This window comes from Ambystoma mexicanum, chromosome 1p (assembly GCF_040938575.1).
Source record: "Ambystoma mexicanum isolate Mex_15411 chromosome 1p, UKY_AmexF1_1, whole genome shotgun sequence".
Classification (NCBI taxonomy): Eukaryota; Metazoa; Chordata; class Amphibia; order Caudata; family Ambystomatidae; genus Ambystoma; species Ambystoma mexicanum.
In genome coordinates, this window is record NC_090921.1 from 1,189,934,856 (window position 1) to 1,189,952,211 (window position 17,356).

Below are 17,356 nucleotides of genomic sequence, written 5' to 3' on the forward strand. Positions count from 1 at the left end.
GATTCCCGCGACTGATCTTTCTTGCCAAGGACCTCTGCCCCACAGCTACCATTCCAGCTCCTCTCAACACAAACCCCTGGTGTGATGTGTTCTGGAAATCCAAGATCGCTCATAGTAATAATACAGATGGAATTCCCCATTTCTTTTAGGATCCTCTGTTGACTGCCTCGTTTTTCTCAGCGCACTAATATGGTGATTCAATGTTTTTTTTTAAAACTACAATCAGAATATTGTATAAGACATTCATGTCTACTAAACAAAGACATATATACTTTCTAATTAAAACATCAATTTAATGTTATCTTAATATTCCTTATATGCCTCTTCTTCTAGCTCGTATGTTTCAAGCCAGATTCAGGAAGCCACTCCAGAGTTTATCAAACAACTTTCTTTTTTCTGCAAATTCGACATGACTCTTGCATATATAAGGAAAACCTCAACAATTGTGCTTTGGTAAAGCTGACCACCATTAAACCCTCTACAATATTAAACCATTTACAAAATTGAAAGCAAATAGACATGTCTGGGGGCCTGTATAAGTACAAGCCAACCATCATCTGTCTTACTCAACGTACTCAACTTACTCAACTTTCTAGGAATATGGGTTTCAGCTGTTGTCTGTCAGTCATATTCAGTTCAGGACATAGAAACATGTGATTAAGATCTTGAACTGCTGCTTTACAGACCGGGCAGGGTCTCTAAATAGGGCAGATATCCTAAGCGCCAACCATTTAGCAGTTTTTAGTCAGTTACCTCAGACCAGTTGAAGTTTTGTTTCTGCCCACATGTATGCACACACATATATCCTATCTCAATATTGGACTTGGTCTGCCCGTCTACGTCCTATAAAGTAGAACCTACTTGCTCATTGCAAATGTACCTGTTTGCAGCACTAACTGCTATGAAGGGAAACAACATGAGTCAGGTGTGAAAGGACACATATGGCAGGCGCAATCCAGTTTTGTGATAGTGATATGTGCAGAAACACAAGTTCAAAATTCGATAAGCCCACCCGTGGCTATGGCTGCCTATGTATGTGGAAAACATGTATTAGCTGTTAGAGGTATTTAATGAAATATCACATCCAATGTGCTAATTCCTTAGCAATATTCCTAAACCTTTTCGTACATCAGTATATGGAAACTATTTTAAAAAAATGCCTTCATTTAAAACAATTGAGATTATATGGTGGAATATATAGTAAAGTTAATGCATCCTGGGTAGTCTTAGCACCATATCTAATCAACAGAGGTTTTAGATGTTGCTTACATACATCAACGTTGTAAACACACCTAAAATGGGTGAAAGGCCCTGGGTACCTTCTACTCATAATGGGCAACGTCTTATGTTGCATTAGGTTATGATTCTACGTCCCTATTACTTCAGCCCTTATTTCTGCCAGAACTTAAACATTAAATACAATGGGCTTCATTATAAGTCAGGCCGTAAGGGGTTAACAGTGCCGGTAGAGGTGCCGGCGCCGTCAACCCCTTACCGCCTGATTACGAGGTCCCCTCAAGGCACCCGCTCTGCACGTCTGGTTTTACCAGACGTTTAGAGCGGGTCCCGCGAGGGGAAGAGGGAGCAAACAACGGGCCGCTCGTAATCGGCACATTGTTTGCTCCCTCTCCCATTCAGCCATATGGGGGCTGAAATGGGAATGGGGAAGGTCCGGGCCGCTGAAGGGAGGAATTACCGGGCCCTCCGAACTCAGAATGGGCCGGTAATTCCCCATTCTGGGAACCCGGATCCAATTTTGGCGGCAGCCATGCCGCCAATAGCGGCATGGCTACCGCCAAAGTCGTAATGACGGCCAATATCTGCACTTCTGTGTCAGACAGTGTATTTAAGGAACACAGTAGATATGAAGTTGGCCAATATGACCATAACATCAATATGACCATAACATTTTATTTTTTATTTTTTATAAGACACATTGACGGTGGCGGTAATAATAAAGAAGATAACCGACCACTTACTGATGTGCACCTATTCGCTTGTTTTAGGAAAGCAGTGAGAGAGCTGAGGGCAAGTATCTCCACACCCCCATGTAGGCGGGACAGCATCGCTATTCTAGGGATGGGTGTGCCACAACCTTGGGGACACGAGATATTTGTACATAGGGCCAATGGGTTATCTACAGGGACTCAGACCTAGGAATAACTTAACTTTTAATAAAGTAACTACTGTCTGCTTTGTGTTATAAATATTGGGGCGTAGATAAGTAGTGGAAGCCCTCTTGACTTCTACTAATAGCCATAATCAAACTATGAAATGATCTTTGAAAGTTAAAACTTTAATCTAATTTCTTCTATTGGCAAAGATTTTCAAAGCAAAAGAAATGATTTCTAGACTTTCATTTTAAATATTTTAAAATTTCGATTCATGGAATGAGGGCAGCATACACTTCCATATATGAGTATCGGTGGTATTTTAGATTTAAAGACAGCTTGTATTGCTTTGAATTCTCTTGAACCCTATGCTCTAATGCATTGTTTAATAACAGTCTCAACCAATATTACTCTTTTTGGCAGTGCAGTTATCTGCTAGGACCAAGTATAGGGCCCGATTCATGGAATTTCTTGTATGGTTCAAAGTGATTTTGCGCTGCTGAAAAGTGACTTTGCGCTGCTGAAAAGTGACTTTGCACTGCTGGTACGAACCCTGATTCATGGAACTGTGCAAAGTGTATTTTTGCAGTTCAAGGTCAGTGCAAAGTCATGTTGCACTACAAAAATGACCTTGCACTGACCTTGTACTGACTTTGCACTCCAAAAATACACTTAGCGCAGTTCCATGAATCAGAACGTGTGTCGGCAGTGCAAGGTCACATTTCAGCAGTGCAAAGTCACTTTGAACCATAACCTCGAAGCACAGTAACCTTCACCTTCCACTTGTTCAAACATTCGGAATAATTTCAAGTTACTTCTTTTCACCCCCACTTCTCTTCACAGAGGGTACAGCGTGTCCAACGTCAATGAACAGGCAATTACCGGCTCAACGTTTCAGTCTCTAAAGACTGAAATGCTGAAGGGTGAATGCCTCCTCACAAGCTAAAAGTGAAAGTAGGTGCTGTAATTATGCTACTACGCAATCTTATGCCAGACTCTGCAAATGAACAAGGTTGACAATTACGTGTCTACAAAGACACATCATAGAGGCCTGTGTAATCGATGTATTAAGCTTAGATGCTGTTCTTATACCATTCATACCTTTCATCTGATACAAATATGCCTTTCAAATTCAAAAGAAGACAGTTTCCTATATGTTTAGCCTTTTCAATGACCATTAATAAGTCACAGGGATTTACGCCCCCTTCCTGGAAGTGATCAGTGGTAATTCTGATATTTATGAAGGGAGACAGAATTACCCTATGAATTACCGACCGATATTGACCTTTAAGATATGGCTGAATGGCATATGTTCTGCTGGGAACAGCTAGTTATTATGAAAAGCATCCAAAATATTTTATACATTTGACAGAATACCCCAGATTTTTAAATATATCATAGTCGGGTTCTGTCAGCAAAATCAAAAGCTATTGAGAAGTCTACAAATACTGTACATGGTTCTGACAGTTATGTTCTCTAGGATTGATCAACTGAACATGTTAGCGCTAAGCAGGTATCAATGGTTAAAGGAGTTCTCTTAAAACCTATTTGTTCAAACAAAATTATTTTGTTATCTACATGCCGTTTCTATACAGCCTTCCGAATATACTTCATCAAAAACCTCTGTCAGAGACACAGGTCTCTGACAATTCTTTTGTGGCATACTTAATGGGGAGAGCTCCCTGGCACATTTATCTGTATAGAATATAATACTACCCACTATGTTTAAATATGCAAAAACCAAAACATGCTTTATAGAGAGAATGCAAGATACTTGACCACAACTCAGTGGGCCTCATTCCGAGTAGGGCGGTAAGGGTTAACGGTCACCGGTAATGAGACTGGTGCCGTTAAACCCTTACCGACCTACTACGAGTTCCCTTTGCGGGTCCTTCCTTAACGCCTGCTTTTAGCAGGCGTTAAGGAAAGGACCCGCAAAGGAACTCCGGGGTCAATAACGGTACCGTAATTTACGGTACCGTTATTGCCGCCTTCCCCTTCCCCTTGAGCCCTATGGGGGCTCAAATGGGAATGGCCTTGGTGAATGGGGAATTACCGGTCCCTCCGACCTCGGAATGGACCGGTAATTACTCCATTCCCCAGGCCGGAGTTTGGACAAGTTCGGAGGCAGCCATGCCGCAAATAGCTGCGTGGTTACCTCCGAACTCGGAATGAGGCCCAGTATTCTGCTGCAGATGGTAGGTACATGGAAATAACATCAATTCCTTGAGCCCTCAAAGATGTACATGCTAAAAACAAAGTTTCAATTTTCTTAAAGGAAGAGGGTATCAAAACAGCAGGCTGTTCTGGTTTGAAGGGGTATGAGGTAGTCCCATTTCCATCATTCATTTGATATATAGGAGAAAATATTGTTTCCATGCTCCTCCTTTACTGAATTAGAAGGTGTCAATGTATCATGGCAGAAAGAATAAAGCATTGGGATTAATTTTGGTTTTGGAGAAATTTGGTGGTGCAGCCACCAAAATATCGCAGCACCATTGCTGAAGAGAAGAGGGATAAAGGGGTGACAGAAAGCTGACTTTGCGGTTTGCATGACAACTGTACATACTGTAGCATAATAGTCTGACACACTCTATGTTATTTCTTGTTCCATTATGCTGATGTAATCCAATAGAGGTTTGTTTAACTAATGTTCTCTCAATCAGACATTCTATTTCATATCATGTGACTGTGGCATATTGATCTTTTTCTTCGCAATCAGAGGGAGTTGAGAAATATTTGGGCTCCTTACCTGGACTCGTTAGTCTACATGTAGGTTTCACTTTCTGAATACTATTACTCTACAAGGCTTTCTTTTTTGGAGAAGTGCAGTACCACTGACAACATACAGAGTTCCTCATATTATATCTGAGATTTCTTATGAGGACATCAGTATGTTGTCAGTGGTACTGTAAATCTCCATTAAAATAAATTATGAGGACATCTGTAAATTACAGCTCATTGGTGTGGTACATTACCACTGAAAAATGTTTTATCCCGCTCACAACCTGTTTCCATTTCTACACCTCTCCAATAAAATAAGTTGTGAGGACATCTGCAACTTGTAGTTCTTTTGATAGGTGCAGTACCATTGACAACATGCAGGTGTCCTTCTAAGAAATCACTTTGGTCAAAACTAGAACATAGTACAATTACGACCAAAGACTGTAATTATACATACAACCAACAGATGCCACTCTCCACTTGCACTGTTGCTCCATTCCCCCTTGCGCTGTGCCTCCACCCCCTTGTGCTGTCCCTCCTTCTCCTTTTTGTTGTTCCTCCCCCGTGTACTATCCCACATCCTCCCCTTGCACTGCCCCTCCTCACTCCCTTACACTGTCCCTCCTTCCCCACCACTGGTGCTTCCATTCCTTTCCCTGTGTGCTGCCCCTGCTTCCCCCTTGCACTGTCACTTCTTCCCCCTTGCACTGTTGCTCCTCTACCCTTGTGCTGTTGCTCCTTCCAGCCATGTGCTATTTCTCCTTCCACTTTTGTTCTGTCCCTCCTCCCTTGCACTGTCCCTCCTGCCTTCCTTCTGCTGTCCATCCTCACCCCCTTGTGCTGGCCATCCTTATGCCATTACGCTGGTCTTCCTCATGCCTTGTGCTGTCCCTCCTCCCCCCCTTGAGCTGCCCCTCTGCCCCCCTGGTACTGTCCCTCCTCTCCCTTTGTGCTGTCCCTCCTCCCCCTTACACTGTCCCTCCTCCCCCCTTGTGCTGTCCTTCCTCCCCCTTGTGCTGTCCCTCCTCCCTCCCTTTTGCCGTCCTCTTGCCCACTCCTTATGCTGTTGCTCCTTCCCCCTTGTGCTGTCCCTGCTCTCCCCCTCATGTTGTCCCTCATCTCTCCCTTGTGCTGTCCATCCTCCCTCCCTTGCACTGTCCCTCCTCAAGCCTTGGACTATCACTCCTCCCTCCCTTGCACTGTCCCCCCACCTCTCTGCAATGGCCCTCGTGCCTCCTTGCACTGTCCCCCTTGTGCATTCCCTCTGCTCCCCTTGCACTTTCCCTCCTGCCCCCTTGCACTGTCCCTCCTTCCGCCTTGTGCTGTCACTCATTCCCCCTTGTACTGTCGCTCCTCCCCTTGCGCTATCACTCCTTCCCCTTTGTGCTGTCTCTATTTCCCCCTTTAGAGCTGTCCCTCGCAACCTTCGTTCTGTCGGTCAGCTCCCCTTGTGCTGTGACTCCACCGCCCCACTTCTTCCTCTCACTCCTTCCTCACATTTGAGCGTTCTCCCCTTCCTTCAAATGTTGTAGAATTTTCCTGTGTAAGGTTGCTGGACTAGCTTTCATCTATTGGATTTTTTATTCTTCCTCGTGTGTCCATTTATGTCTAATTCTCCCACAACAGCACTTCTCTCACCCCTCGGTGCTGCCCTTCATTCCCTCACACACTGTGAGTCCTTGGTCTCTGTTCAGTCATTCCTCATTCCTTCACTCCAGGCTGAATGTAAAGTGCAATAAACAACTACAAATGCCCAAACTATTGGCTTTGCCAATATTTGCTTCTTAATGGCATCAATAGGCTGTTGCATAACTGGTCCCAATAAATAATCTTTTTTTCTATTTGTGTGCTTATATCTGATCCTTACATTTTTTAAATGTAACTTTTAAAGATGAATCACATTCAGGTTATGCATGACAAATATCTATATCAAAACCCAAGGACGTCACTTGGAAGTCACCAGGAGTCGCAGCCGCAAACCCTATGGTCTCCCTTTCTACCCCTGTAGCCTCCCTAGATACCCCTTTAAAAAAAAGATGTTTTACTTTCTTTTTTAAATGGAAGATCCTGGGCACTGGAGTAGCGTGGCCCCAGCACACCAGGTCTGGGGGCGGGTGAAGGCTGACCCGGAGCTTGTAGCGCGAGAAGAGAGCACTCAGTAGGGCGAGCTGAACATGACATGTGACATGCATGTCATGTTCAACTCCAACCCCTTCTCCACTGGCTTCCTCGCGGCTCATATACTTTACTAGCTTCCTGGTTCCTGTTTGTGAGCAGCACAGAGGAGCCGAGGATGGCCTGGAGTGACGTACCAAAGCTAGAAAAACAGTTAAGAAGACTTTTAAATAATAAAAAAAACAATGTGATGCGTATTTTGCATGTGTGAAGTGCATGTCAGATGTATGTATGTGCTATGGGTCAGTGACCGGTGGGCGAATGAGAAGAAATGTGATAGTGTGTGTGTTTGAATGTTCTGGGTGGATGTGTGCCTTTGTGGAGAATGCTATGAGAGTGGATGAAAGAGAAGGTTTTTGAGGGAGTGACTAGTGGGTAAATGTGTAGGAATGTGATAGTGTATGTTTGAATGTTCTGGGTGGAAACACAGGTGTTAGACGCATCTGAAGGCCGCGTGCCATCACTTCTCATGATGCCATGTGGGGGCAGGGTCAAATGACATAATTTCCTGTGATATCATGAGAGGTCAAGGGTCGTGTGATGTCACTTCTGCTACCCCTGGCATTTTGGTGAAATTGCATCCCTGTCAAAACCTTCTTTTTATTTAAAATATCTACAAAGTAGCAGGCTTGCCCATAACTATTCTTTAGATAACAGCAATGTCTTTTGAAATATTTCGTTTCAATATTTCAGATCTAATTATATTTACGAATGATTAATTCTCTATCATGATGTAAGCATGAAGCTCATCTATCCTGATTAGAAACAAAAGTGAAAAAAGGTCTATTTTATACAAGACTTTAGGGTTTCCCTGTATCTTTGCATTTTTATAAGTACCTTGTAGCAATCAATTCTAGTTTACACATCAAAGGAGTGTGATAAATAATTGAGTCCAACAAAACCATGATGGATCTGCAGTTTTTCAAGGAAACCATGAAATAATTTGCAACAGAATCCTACTCAGTTGATTTTACATATGTGGGTTTGACAGGCCTGTCTTCAGCGAAAGTTTCACTCAGATATAGTAAATGATTTGAGTGGGGTAAATTAAATAAAACTTTTTCCTCAAGTATTTTCTTTCACAGTTAACATTGGTATAAGCTGTTCAGATAAACCAAATATGTTTTATTGAATAATTTGAGTATTGAAAGGTCCACGCTTTTGCACATTTACCCCATTTCTGTACCAAAACATGCAACCATATGTTAAAATATCTAGTGTAAGAAAGGTCTTATTAGTACTAGTTGATTAGCATCCCAGATAAGGTGAGAAAGTATACTATCCCTTTCTTGATTTCAACATATTTATATGCACCCAGGGTTGGACGTTCAGCCAATCAGGTGGCTGGAAATGCGGGCGAGAACACACAGTGTACTGCCCGCATTTTCCAGCCACCCCAGGCCTTCCCCAGGTGGCACCATCTTGGTTGTCGGAAGGCAACAGGGAATCTCTCTCTGTTTCCTCCCCACTCCCCCACTCCCAAAGAGATTCTGCTCCGTTTCTGTTTCCCCATCTTCTCCCTCCTCATTCTCTCCCTCCCTCACTACTTACCTGCTGGAATAGAGATTTGTAATTCGGTCCCAGCGCTTCTCCCGCCCATGGATGTCACCATGGAAATGTAAAATTGACTTTGTCCCTTTTCCTATGACAGTGGCCATCTTGTTTGTAGATTTTTGATCCAGGGGATTGAGCTCACGCAATACATTCAGATCCCATCTCCTGTAAAATAAAATGAAACTATTTGTACCCTATGCGAACCCTGGGGCGCGAACAGCTATCACCCCCTTATTTAGGGTGTGCGTACGTGGCTACTAATGGCCCACAGCTCTCACTTCGTTTGGGTCTAGCTAGGCTCGGGGGCTAATACAGGCCATGTACGTCCCCTAAGGTGGGTGTGACTACTATATTATCATTCAATTGAATGTAACCATGTTCACAATTCCTGGAGTGCATTTTGTTATTTAAATGAAAACCCTTGACTGTAAATGTTGTGTCCAATTGATATGGAGTCAGTTTGTCACTGTAACATATGGTGCTGCCAGACCAGGAGGGTGATGAGTACAATGAACTGCATGGAATTAAACACGATGTAACATGGGACATGTGCATATATAACTACTATGCAGTACAAGTGCTGCATTTAAATACAGGGGGTCTCCCAAAGTACATGTCATTCTAATCACTGATGTTTGACAGAGGCCCGTACATGTTGGTGAGGACGTTTGCACATCCTGGCTCCATTTACATTAAACTGCAGTCATGTAATTGGCACAGTGGTCTTCTGCTATCTTCCAAGAGCAGTCAAATTAATACCAGTCAGACAGTCGGGAATGAGAGAGGAAGCAGAGGCGGTAGAGGGGGGCAGCTTGAAGGAGAGCTGTGGGACATCAGTGCAGCACTGGAATTGAGGAGAGAAAGTGGAAATCAAATGGGCCAGAGGGGCAAGATAAATATTGAAAAGCCACGGCAAGAGGATAGCCCTGAGGGACGCTGCAAGTAGAGAGTCAGGTGGAAGAGAGGAAAGGCTCCAGTTGCACTTGGGAGGGCTGATTCGAAAGGAAGGAGGTCAACCAATCCAGTGCCAGGTCTGTAATGCTCAGATTATCATGTATTTATGAGGGTGTAATGATTGACCATGTCCAAAGCAGAAGACAGATCGAGGAGGATGAGAATGCAGTGGGAGTTAGAAGCAAGGTTTGAAAGCAAGTCATCACGGGTGTTCAGGAGAGCAGTGTACATGCATCTGGCTGCTCTAAAGCCAGACTGGTGGTCATGGAGACAACCAACAGATTCAGTGTGATAGATCAGTTTGGAGATAAATCATTTCTTCAAGAGTTTGCCTAAGAAAGGGGTAGTGGAGATAGGGTGGTAGATAGCTGAACATGAAGGGTCTGCAGATGGTTTTTTTAGGAGGGGGGCACAAGGGAGTGGTTGGGGGAGTGGTTGAGGGGTGAAGGGAAGGAGCCAGTGACAAAAGAGTTGTTACAGAACTCAGCCAAGGAGCGAGCAAGAGAGGCAATGTGGAGGTCACTATATTGAGGGAATACAACAGAAAATGCAGAGTAACAGGTTTTCCTAGAAGGCATCTGAACCTTTAAGTGATCCTTAGCACATTAAATGATCCATGAGATATTCAGCCTCATTATAAGTGAGCTGGTACAGTAACAAAGCCGGAAATAATGCTGTGTGACTGGCTCTCGCATTGTTACCGGACCGGCTCACTCCGAGTCTGACTGTGGTGGCAGTGAACTACCGGCAGGCATGACCTGCCGGTAGTTAAGGCCCCTACCAGCAGATAATTCACTAAAGCATCGACACCATTAACAACTCAAATGAGAATGGGAATTTACTGTTACTCTGCCGGCCATAATATCCCAGTAATACTGGGAAATCAGGGGGGTGAAAATGGCAAGCCGAGGTTGATGTCCCCATGGAGAGCTTTGTGACCCATTGGCCTTATAGTGCAACCTGGAATGTAATACAAAGAGCACTGCATGATTAGTTGCCTATAGAATAATATGTGATAAATAAATTACAGACTACTAAAGAATCTGAGCAATGAACTTTCCATGGCCTAGGGATCACTAAATGATCCATAGCTCATAGAATTTCATGCAACACATGATAGATGTGCTTCTCTGCTATTGATCTTCTGTAGAGCACTACAGGGCCAGTTGCCCATAGAACACTACATAATGCATAGTACATGATGCATGGCCTGTTCAGCACTTCATGGTCTGTGGAGCACTAAATCATCCATGCGCCATCTGATACATGGCTCCGCGAGCACTCTGTGTTACATGATCTTAAGTGCACTGCACTATCGATATCTTAAAGAGCACTTCCTGACGCATTGACCATAGAACACAAAATAGTCTTTCACTGATAGAGCATGGCATGATCCGCATAGCATCCAATATACAGTAGCCCATACCCATACAGCACTACATCATTGATGACTCATTGGAACTGCATGATAACTCCAGGCCAAAAGGGCCGGATCCCTGTCGGGTTTTCAGGATATCCCTCATCAATAGGCATGAGATACATTTGCAAACACTGATTCTAAATGTATGCACATATTTGCTCATGAATATTAATAAGGGATATCCTGAAAACCTGCAATCTGGCCCTCAATACCCAGAGATGGTTGAACACATATCCATTGCCAAGAGAGAGTTATACAATCCATGGCTAATAGAGTACTCATTATTACATTGTCTACTTAATATCACATACAGTAATAGCATGAGGAGCACTACAATAACAGCTGATGTTGCCATACTAAGCCATTAATCCTCATGTTGTGGTACTTGACTGATGTCCTGCAAACATTACACAAGCCATTCTGTGCTACCTCATGGAACATTTTGTAGAAGTAGATGATCAATAGTTTGTCCAGCATTATGTGACTCATGGCCGATACAGCTCATAGTAGAGCAGCACATGTATCATGGCCCATTGAGCACACCCGGAACAATAGTCCAGAGAGCGATGCATCACTACTCTATACACATCGGTTGCTGATTATTTTAAATTATTCAAGGTTAAATGTTGTTTCTTTTTTAACCATATAATAATAAAGAATTATTTAAAAAGTAATCTCATAAAGCATTTCATTATTAATGATCCACAAAGCACTGTGTGATCTGTGGCCAACAGAGGACTACCCTATGTATAGTCAGTGGCAGCTATTAAAAGCGGGTGGAAAGGCTCTGTGAACCCCACCTCTAAGATCCTAATGGGGAACTCCTGGGCCTGTCACAATGACACTCACTCCTCAATGCATCATATACTGTAGTGTGCAGTGTTTACATCTGCCATGACTACACTTGTAGATACATTCAAAATGTGATATGTACAATGTAATATATCCCTTGCAATGAGCCCTCCGGTGTACGTGTGTCAGGATTCAGAAGTGCACTTTAGAGTGGGATGTCAGAGATTGCAGTGCTGACAAATGATTATACCAGCCTCTCCATTCTGATATGGCAAAATGTGCAGAGAAAAAAGATGTTTTAAATGTCCTTGTGCCTACCTGTCAGTGCTTGGTGCTTGGTGAATTCTCTCCTGTGTAGGGAGGTTCCTTAGAAGTAGCAGGGGCCCTCTTTTGTCTCCAACAAAATGTTGACAGGTGGGCATACCCCCTATTTCCAGTCTCAGTCCCCCCCTTTTAATACCCACTGATATAAACCTAATAAACATTTGATATAAAATATCAAATGTGTTTTATATCGATGTTATATCAAATGTATATTTTATATGAAGTGTGTATGAATTGTATATCATTTGATATCAGTCAAAATACATTAAATAAAGTGAGCTCTTAAGACAGGGACTGTGAATCTAGGATTTTGGAGTGTGTCGCAGTGATGATGTCACAGAGGGGCTCTGCTCCGAGTGTGATAGGAAGCGGAACATGATATCAAACAATTTTGAAATATAAAAACGTATATAAAATAAATATAAAAAATAATATTTCTGATATAAAAATGTATATAAAAATTAATATAAACAATGTTTTAATATAGAAATGTGCATAGACATGTATATTAATCATATTGTGTATATAGAAATGTATTTTCAGGAAATTAAGCTCATCCTGCAGATGTTTCGTGTGTCAGCATTCTGTCAGTTGGGCTTAGTTGATAAACAAATGTCCTTGTGTATTTCCCTGGGTGTGTTTACACAGCTGTTGCATAACAGCTTGTATTCCGGTGAGATAAATATAAAGCACTGTCTGTGTTTCCTGCTTCCCACACAAGTCTTGGTGTGAGTCAACAGAATTTCTGGGATTTCAGGCATTCAATGTGTATTAATCATCTGTGCTTGAGCAGTACACAACCCCTAGCCATTCTCCTGTCACACCCTGTTTGCTGGGACACAGAGCTGCCGAGGGACACAGGCAAGCTGCATGGGAGATGATGTAGTTACCAATATGAACAATACAATGACTTTTGTACAGGCTCTGGGAAACACAGTTTACTTATAACATGAACTGTTTCTCATTATTTAAAAAGAAACACGCCTTGAACCTTTATACAGGCTCTGTTAAGTACACTACACTTATAAAGCGAACTGTTTTTCCATTATTTACATTCTGTATCAAAGCTCATCTATACTCAGCATATACCATTGATATAACTTTTTAGATCAAAATTGATATCAACCATTTTTTTATCAACATTTTGGGGGAACTTTATATATGCATTTTATAAATATTTGATAACAAAAATATATTAATTTGTATATACATTTCTATAACTAAAATATGATTTTTAATATTATTTGTTTTATACATTTCTATATAACAAATATTGTTTATATTCATTTTTGTTCACATTTTTATATCAGAAATAGAAATGTTTATACCAATGTATAAATACATTTTATCTTAAAAAGATATCTACATTGTTTTATATCATTTTCTACTTTCTATCACATCAGGGCAGAGATTCTCTGTGATGCCATCACTGTGTAACTGTGCAAAACTCTCGATTCAAAGTCCCTGTCTTTAGAGCTCACTTCGCTCTCACCACTCGACCAAGCAACATCGTCCACCTCAGCTCCCACCTTTGTATATATTTTATATAAAATGGTATATTCACTTATATCAAATAATATAAAATGTATGGACACTGCACTCCAAATAATCATTTGTTATAAAATCGATATAAAAAATGTTTAAGATCATTTTTATATCAAATGTATATTAAGTTTATATCAAAGTGTATCAAAAGGGGGAGGGACAAACACTGGAGAAAGGGGGTGTATCCACATGTCAACATTTGTATGGATACCAAAGAGGACCTGCTTCTTCTATGTTCATTTATTCCTGATATAGAGAGTAGTTATACAGTACTATGTGACCATACCCGCACCTCTGCACCTGTGTGTCTATGCACACTGCTCATAGGATGGTATCCAGTATGCATGCCCTCTGTCCCTCAGCGGACAGCAAGGGGAGAATAGGTGGATGAGGCCAGGGGTCCAAAGCTGCCACTGAGCATACCTGAGACACTGCCATGGGTAAACAGAGTGGGCAATGGCTGTGGCATGGTCCCATTCTGTGGGAACAACTAGTGGCATGCAGTGATTCGGGCAATGAGAGGTAGAATGCAGCAGTGCTGAAAAGAGTGAATGTGCCATGGAGCAATTCCGAGACAATTTGAACTGGCATTGGGCAGCTCTGGTGCCAAAGTAGACACACCACACTGATCGGGGGAAATATTTACACCCTACCACTTTAAATATTCACCAGCCACCACTTTCTATATTGTGCATTTTACTACATGAATGATGCCCCATGGAATTCTACATCATTCATTTTACATAAACCAATACATATTCCATAGCCCATATAGCACTATGCAATCCGTGTTTCATAGATCACTCAATGCTCACTTCCATAGAGAAGTACAAGCCCTATTGGGAAAAGCAAAATCAATGGCCCACAGAGCTCTATAATATTTATAATACTGAGAGCACTGAATGATGCATTGACAATAGAGCACTATACGACACATGGCTTATAGAGGACTGCATGATAAATGCCCCCTTTAATGACTAAATATAGGGGATTCCCCATTGAGTTTCCCTTGTAACGTGGCTTATCAACTGACATATATGGGCCTCATCAAGAGTTAGGGGGAATAGTAAAAAGGTTGCGGTAACACAATTACCGTCCCACTACCGCTCTGCCAATCCCATGTTTGGGGAAGAGTCAGAGCACTCACCTCCAGCTCTGAGATGGGGGTGAATGCACTGACTTTCCACCCATTTTCAGTGCAATTACCACAGTGCAGTTAACGCTGCAGTAACTGTGCCGAAATTGCGCATAGAGTTCTATGGACTCACAATAAATGGGGATTTACTGCGGTGCAACAACTTGTCATCATGCACGTATAGCACCGGTCCAAATTGCGGTAATGCTAATTGCATTGGGCAGTATCCTGGTGGATTTACTGCCAGGATAGCGCCCAACTCACGATGCGCCCCATCACCTCTTCCACCTAAAGGGCCTGATCATGATTTTTGTGGTACTTCCTCTGAAAATACCACAAAATCATAATACCATTATGGGTCTGCCTGACTCCAAGTCAAGCAGGCCCAAAGGTTAGTCCCCATGTTAAAGGCTCATAGCATTCCAGGGGGATTTTTTATTACTGCATGCGGCAACTACTGCATGTGGTAATGCAAGTGGAGAAGAAGGTTTCCAGGGCCTCTTTCATGTAACTTTAAGCATGGTGCGAAGTGGCTTTGCACTGTACAAAGTGACTTTGCACTACCAACAAACACCCTAATTCACGGAGCGGTGCACAGTGTATTGTTGCAATGCAAAGTGACTTTGCACCACATTTGCACCAGTGCAAAGGCTTTTGCACTGCAAAAATACACTTTGCACTGCTATGTGAATCAGGGTGTTTGTTGGCAGTGCAATGTCACTTTGCACCAGTGCATCGTCACTTTTCATCATCTAAAATAATTGCATGAATCATGCCCTCTGTGTGAAAACCATAGTTTGGCGGAGTGTTACATCTTCCCGTTTTAGAAAATATCGGATGTTGAGAACACTACCACAAAATGTGTGATCGGGGCTCAGTGGTAAATCTTCCCATAATAAAAAAAGACTGGGGTTCATTGCGAGTTAGACGGTAAGTCGCCGGTAGTAGAGGCATCTTACTGGCAAACGCAGCTTACCAATTCCACCACCGATATCCGAGTATTACCAGGATATTACGGGTGGCGAGGTAACAGTAAGCTGCCATTACCATGGACTTCATGGGGTGGGAACCACTGAAGCACTGTTGTTAACAGTGCTGGGCCTTCAGTCATGTCTCAGCTGTTGGGGCCTGAACTTCCAGAAGGTCAGACATGCCGGTAGTTCACTGTCCCTACCGGCAGAGTCGGAGTATGCAGGTCCGAAAAATGTGCTGGAACACGTTATTACCGGCACCTTACCCGTAATGACCCCCATCCCCTAGATATTTTAACATTACCACAACATTTGAGATGAGGCCAAGAGCCTGTGGCAAGAAATTCTCTGTGAGCAATGAGCACAAAACCCAAGCCTCGTGTGTGAGGAAACAGTGCCTCAAGTGCTGAAAAGATGTGTGGCATGTCGTAAGTCATGCGTTTTTCATGATTCCTTGCCTCTCAAATTCTTTTAAGCTTAGTTTTTCTCTAACTGTATTTCTTCAATTCATTTGTTGAGTTGTATGCTATTTATTGACACCGCCCGTCACATTTGATGGGCATAAGTGACAGCCAAAATATAGCAAAGTATAAATGAGATATTGAATTTATGGCACTGGAGTAATGGGAAAGCCTTCACTTGTGTGTCATTTCTGCAGCAGATTGGAAGAGCGCTCCTCAGGTGTGTTGAGCATTCAGTCACTATCACAGGGACCTACTAAAGGCTCATGACTGCAGTTGCCTTTGCAGCTCCCCTGAATGTCTATGTCTGCATAACCTGGTTCGCCGCCATTTTGTTTTTCAGTCGCTGTTCTGGTGAAACATCTTACAAAGCCCAGTGAGCGAGGGTGAGTGAATTCCCTTTCACCTTTCTGTTCCCCCCTGTGCTTGTTAACCAAACTAGTCCTCAGGTGGCAGGTACATTTATTTGTGTACAGGTTGAACCCTAGCCTCCTGCTTTCGCATCTAATCCCCACACCTGAGGTTCATGATGGTATTGTCACCCAGAATTCCTCCCAGAGGATATGAATGTTATTGAATGCTCCCTTATTGTACTTCTTAACAGCTTTCAAAAGTAGAGAAGACTTGCTAAAAAAGCTACAACTGTGAATGTAACAAAAACTATTCTGGAAATTGAACGTGTTCTTGGCTGCGTGCATTTTTGGTTGTGCGCATATATTTTTCCTCGTCGGTCCCCACTGCCACACACCAGCTGTCTTCCATTCAGGATAAATCCGAGTCTGAGGCAAACCTAAAAGTGTTCAACAAAATGTATTCAACCCCAGGAAAATAAAAAACAATAACCTTCAATCAATTAGCCTTTCATACCTAACAGCAATGTGATCATGCATGTATTCACAGTCATCTCGACCATAGTTAAGTGAACAATACTTAAGTGAACAAATGAAGCACTTACCACCAACAGAAACATACCACAATGTAATTATCACAGATACATTCCATAAAGACTTCATACAGGAGTTATTCTTCACAATGTTTTTCAGTCACACCATTCTCTGTGCTGTACGAAGCTCCAGTTTGACGTATTTGCTCTGTTCGTTTACTTGTACATTTAAAAGGGTCAGCTGCTTGTTGTCTAGCACCTCCAAATTGTTAAGTAGTCTCTTCTCGTCCAGTAACATTAACAGCCA

At 42.5% G+C, this 17,356-nt stretch overlaps 1 protein-coding gene across 13 annotated transcripts in view; it reads left to right on the plus strand.

Annotated features, from left to right (window-relative positions):
• The window catches only part of LOC138451221 (variant surface antigen F-like), a 342,866-nt gene that overhangs the window by 309,814 nt on the left and 15,696 nt on the right, over positions 1 to 17,356 (plus strand). For all 13 annotated transcript variants that reach the window (XM_069604894.1, XM_069604893.1, XM_069604899.1 and 10 more), the window contains one exon: positions 16,510 to 16,552. In XM_069604894.1, coding sequence (XP_069460995.1) covers positions 16,510 to 16,552 — 43 coding nt within the window. The remainder of the gene's footprint in view (positions 1 to 16,509; positions 16,553 to 17,356) is intronic.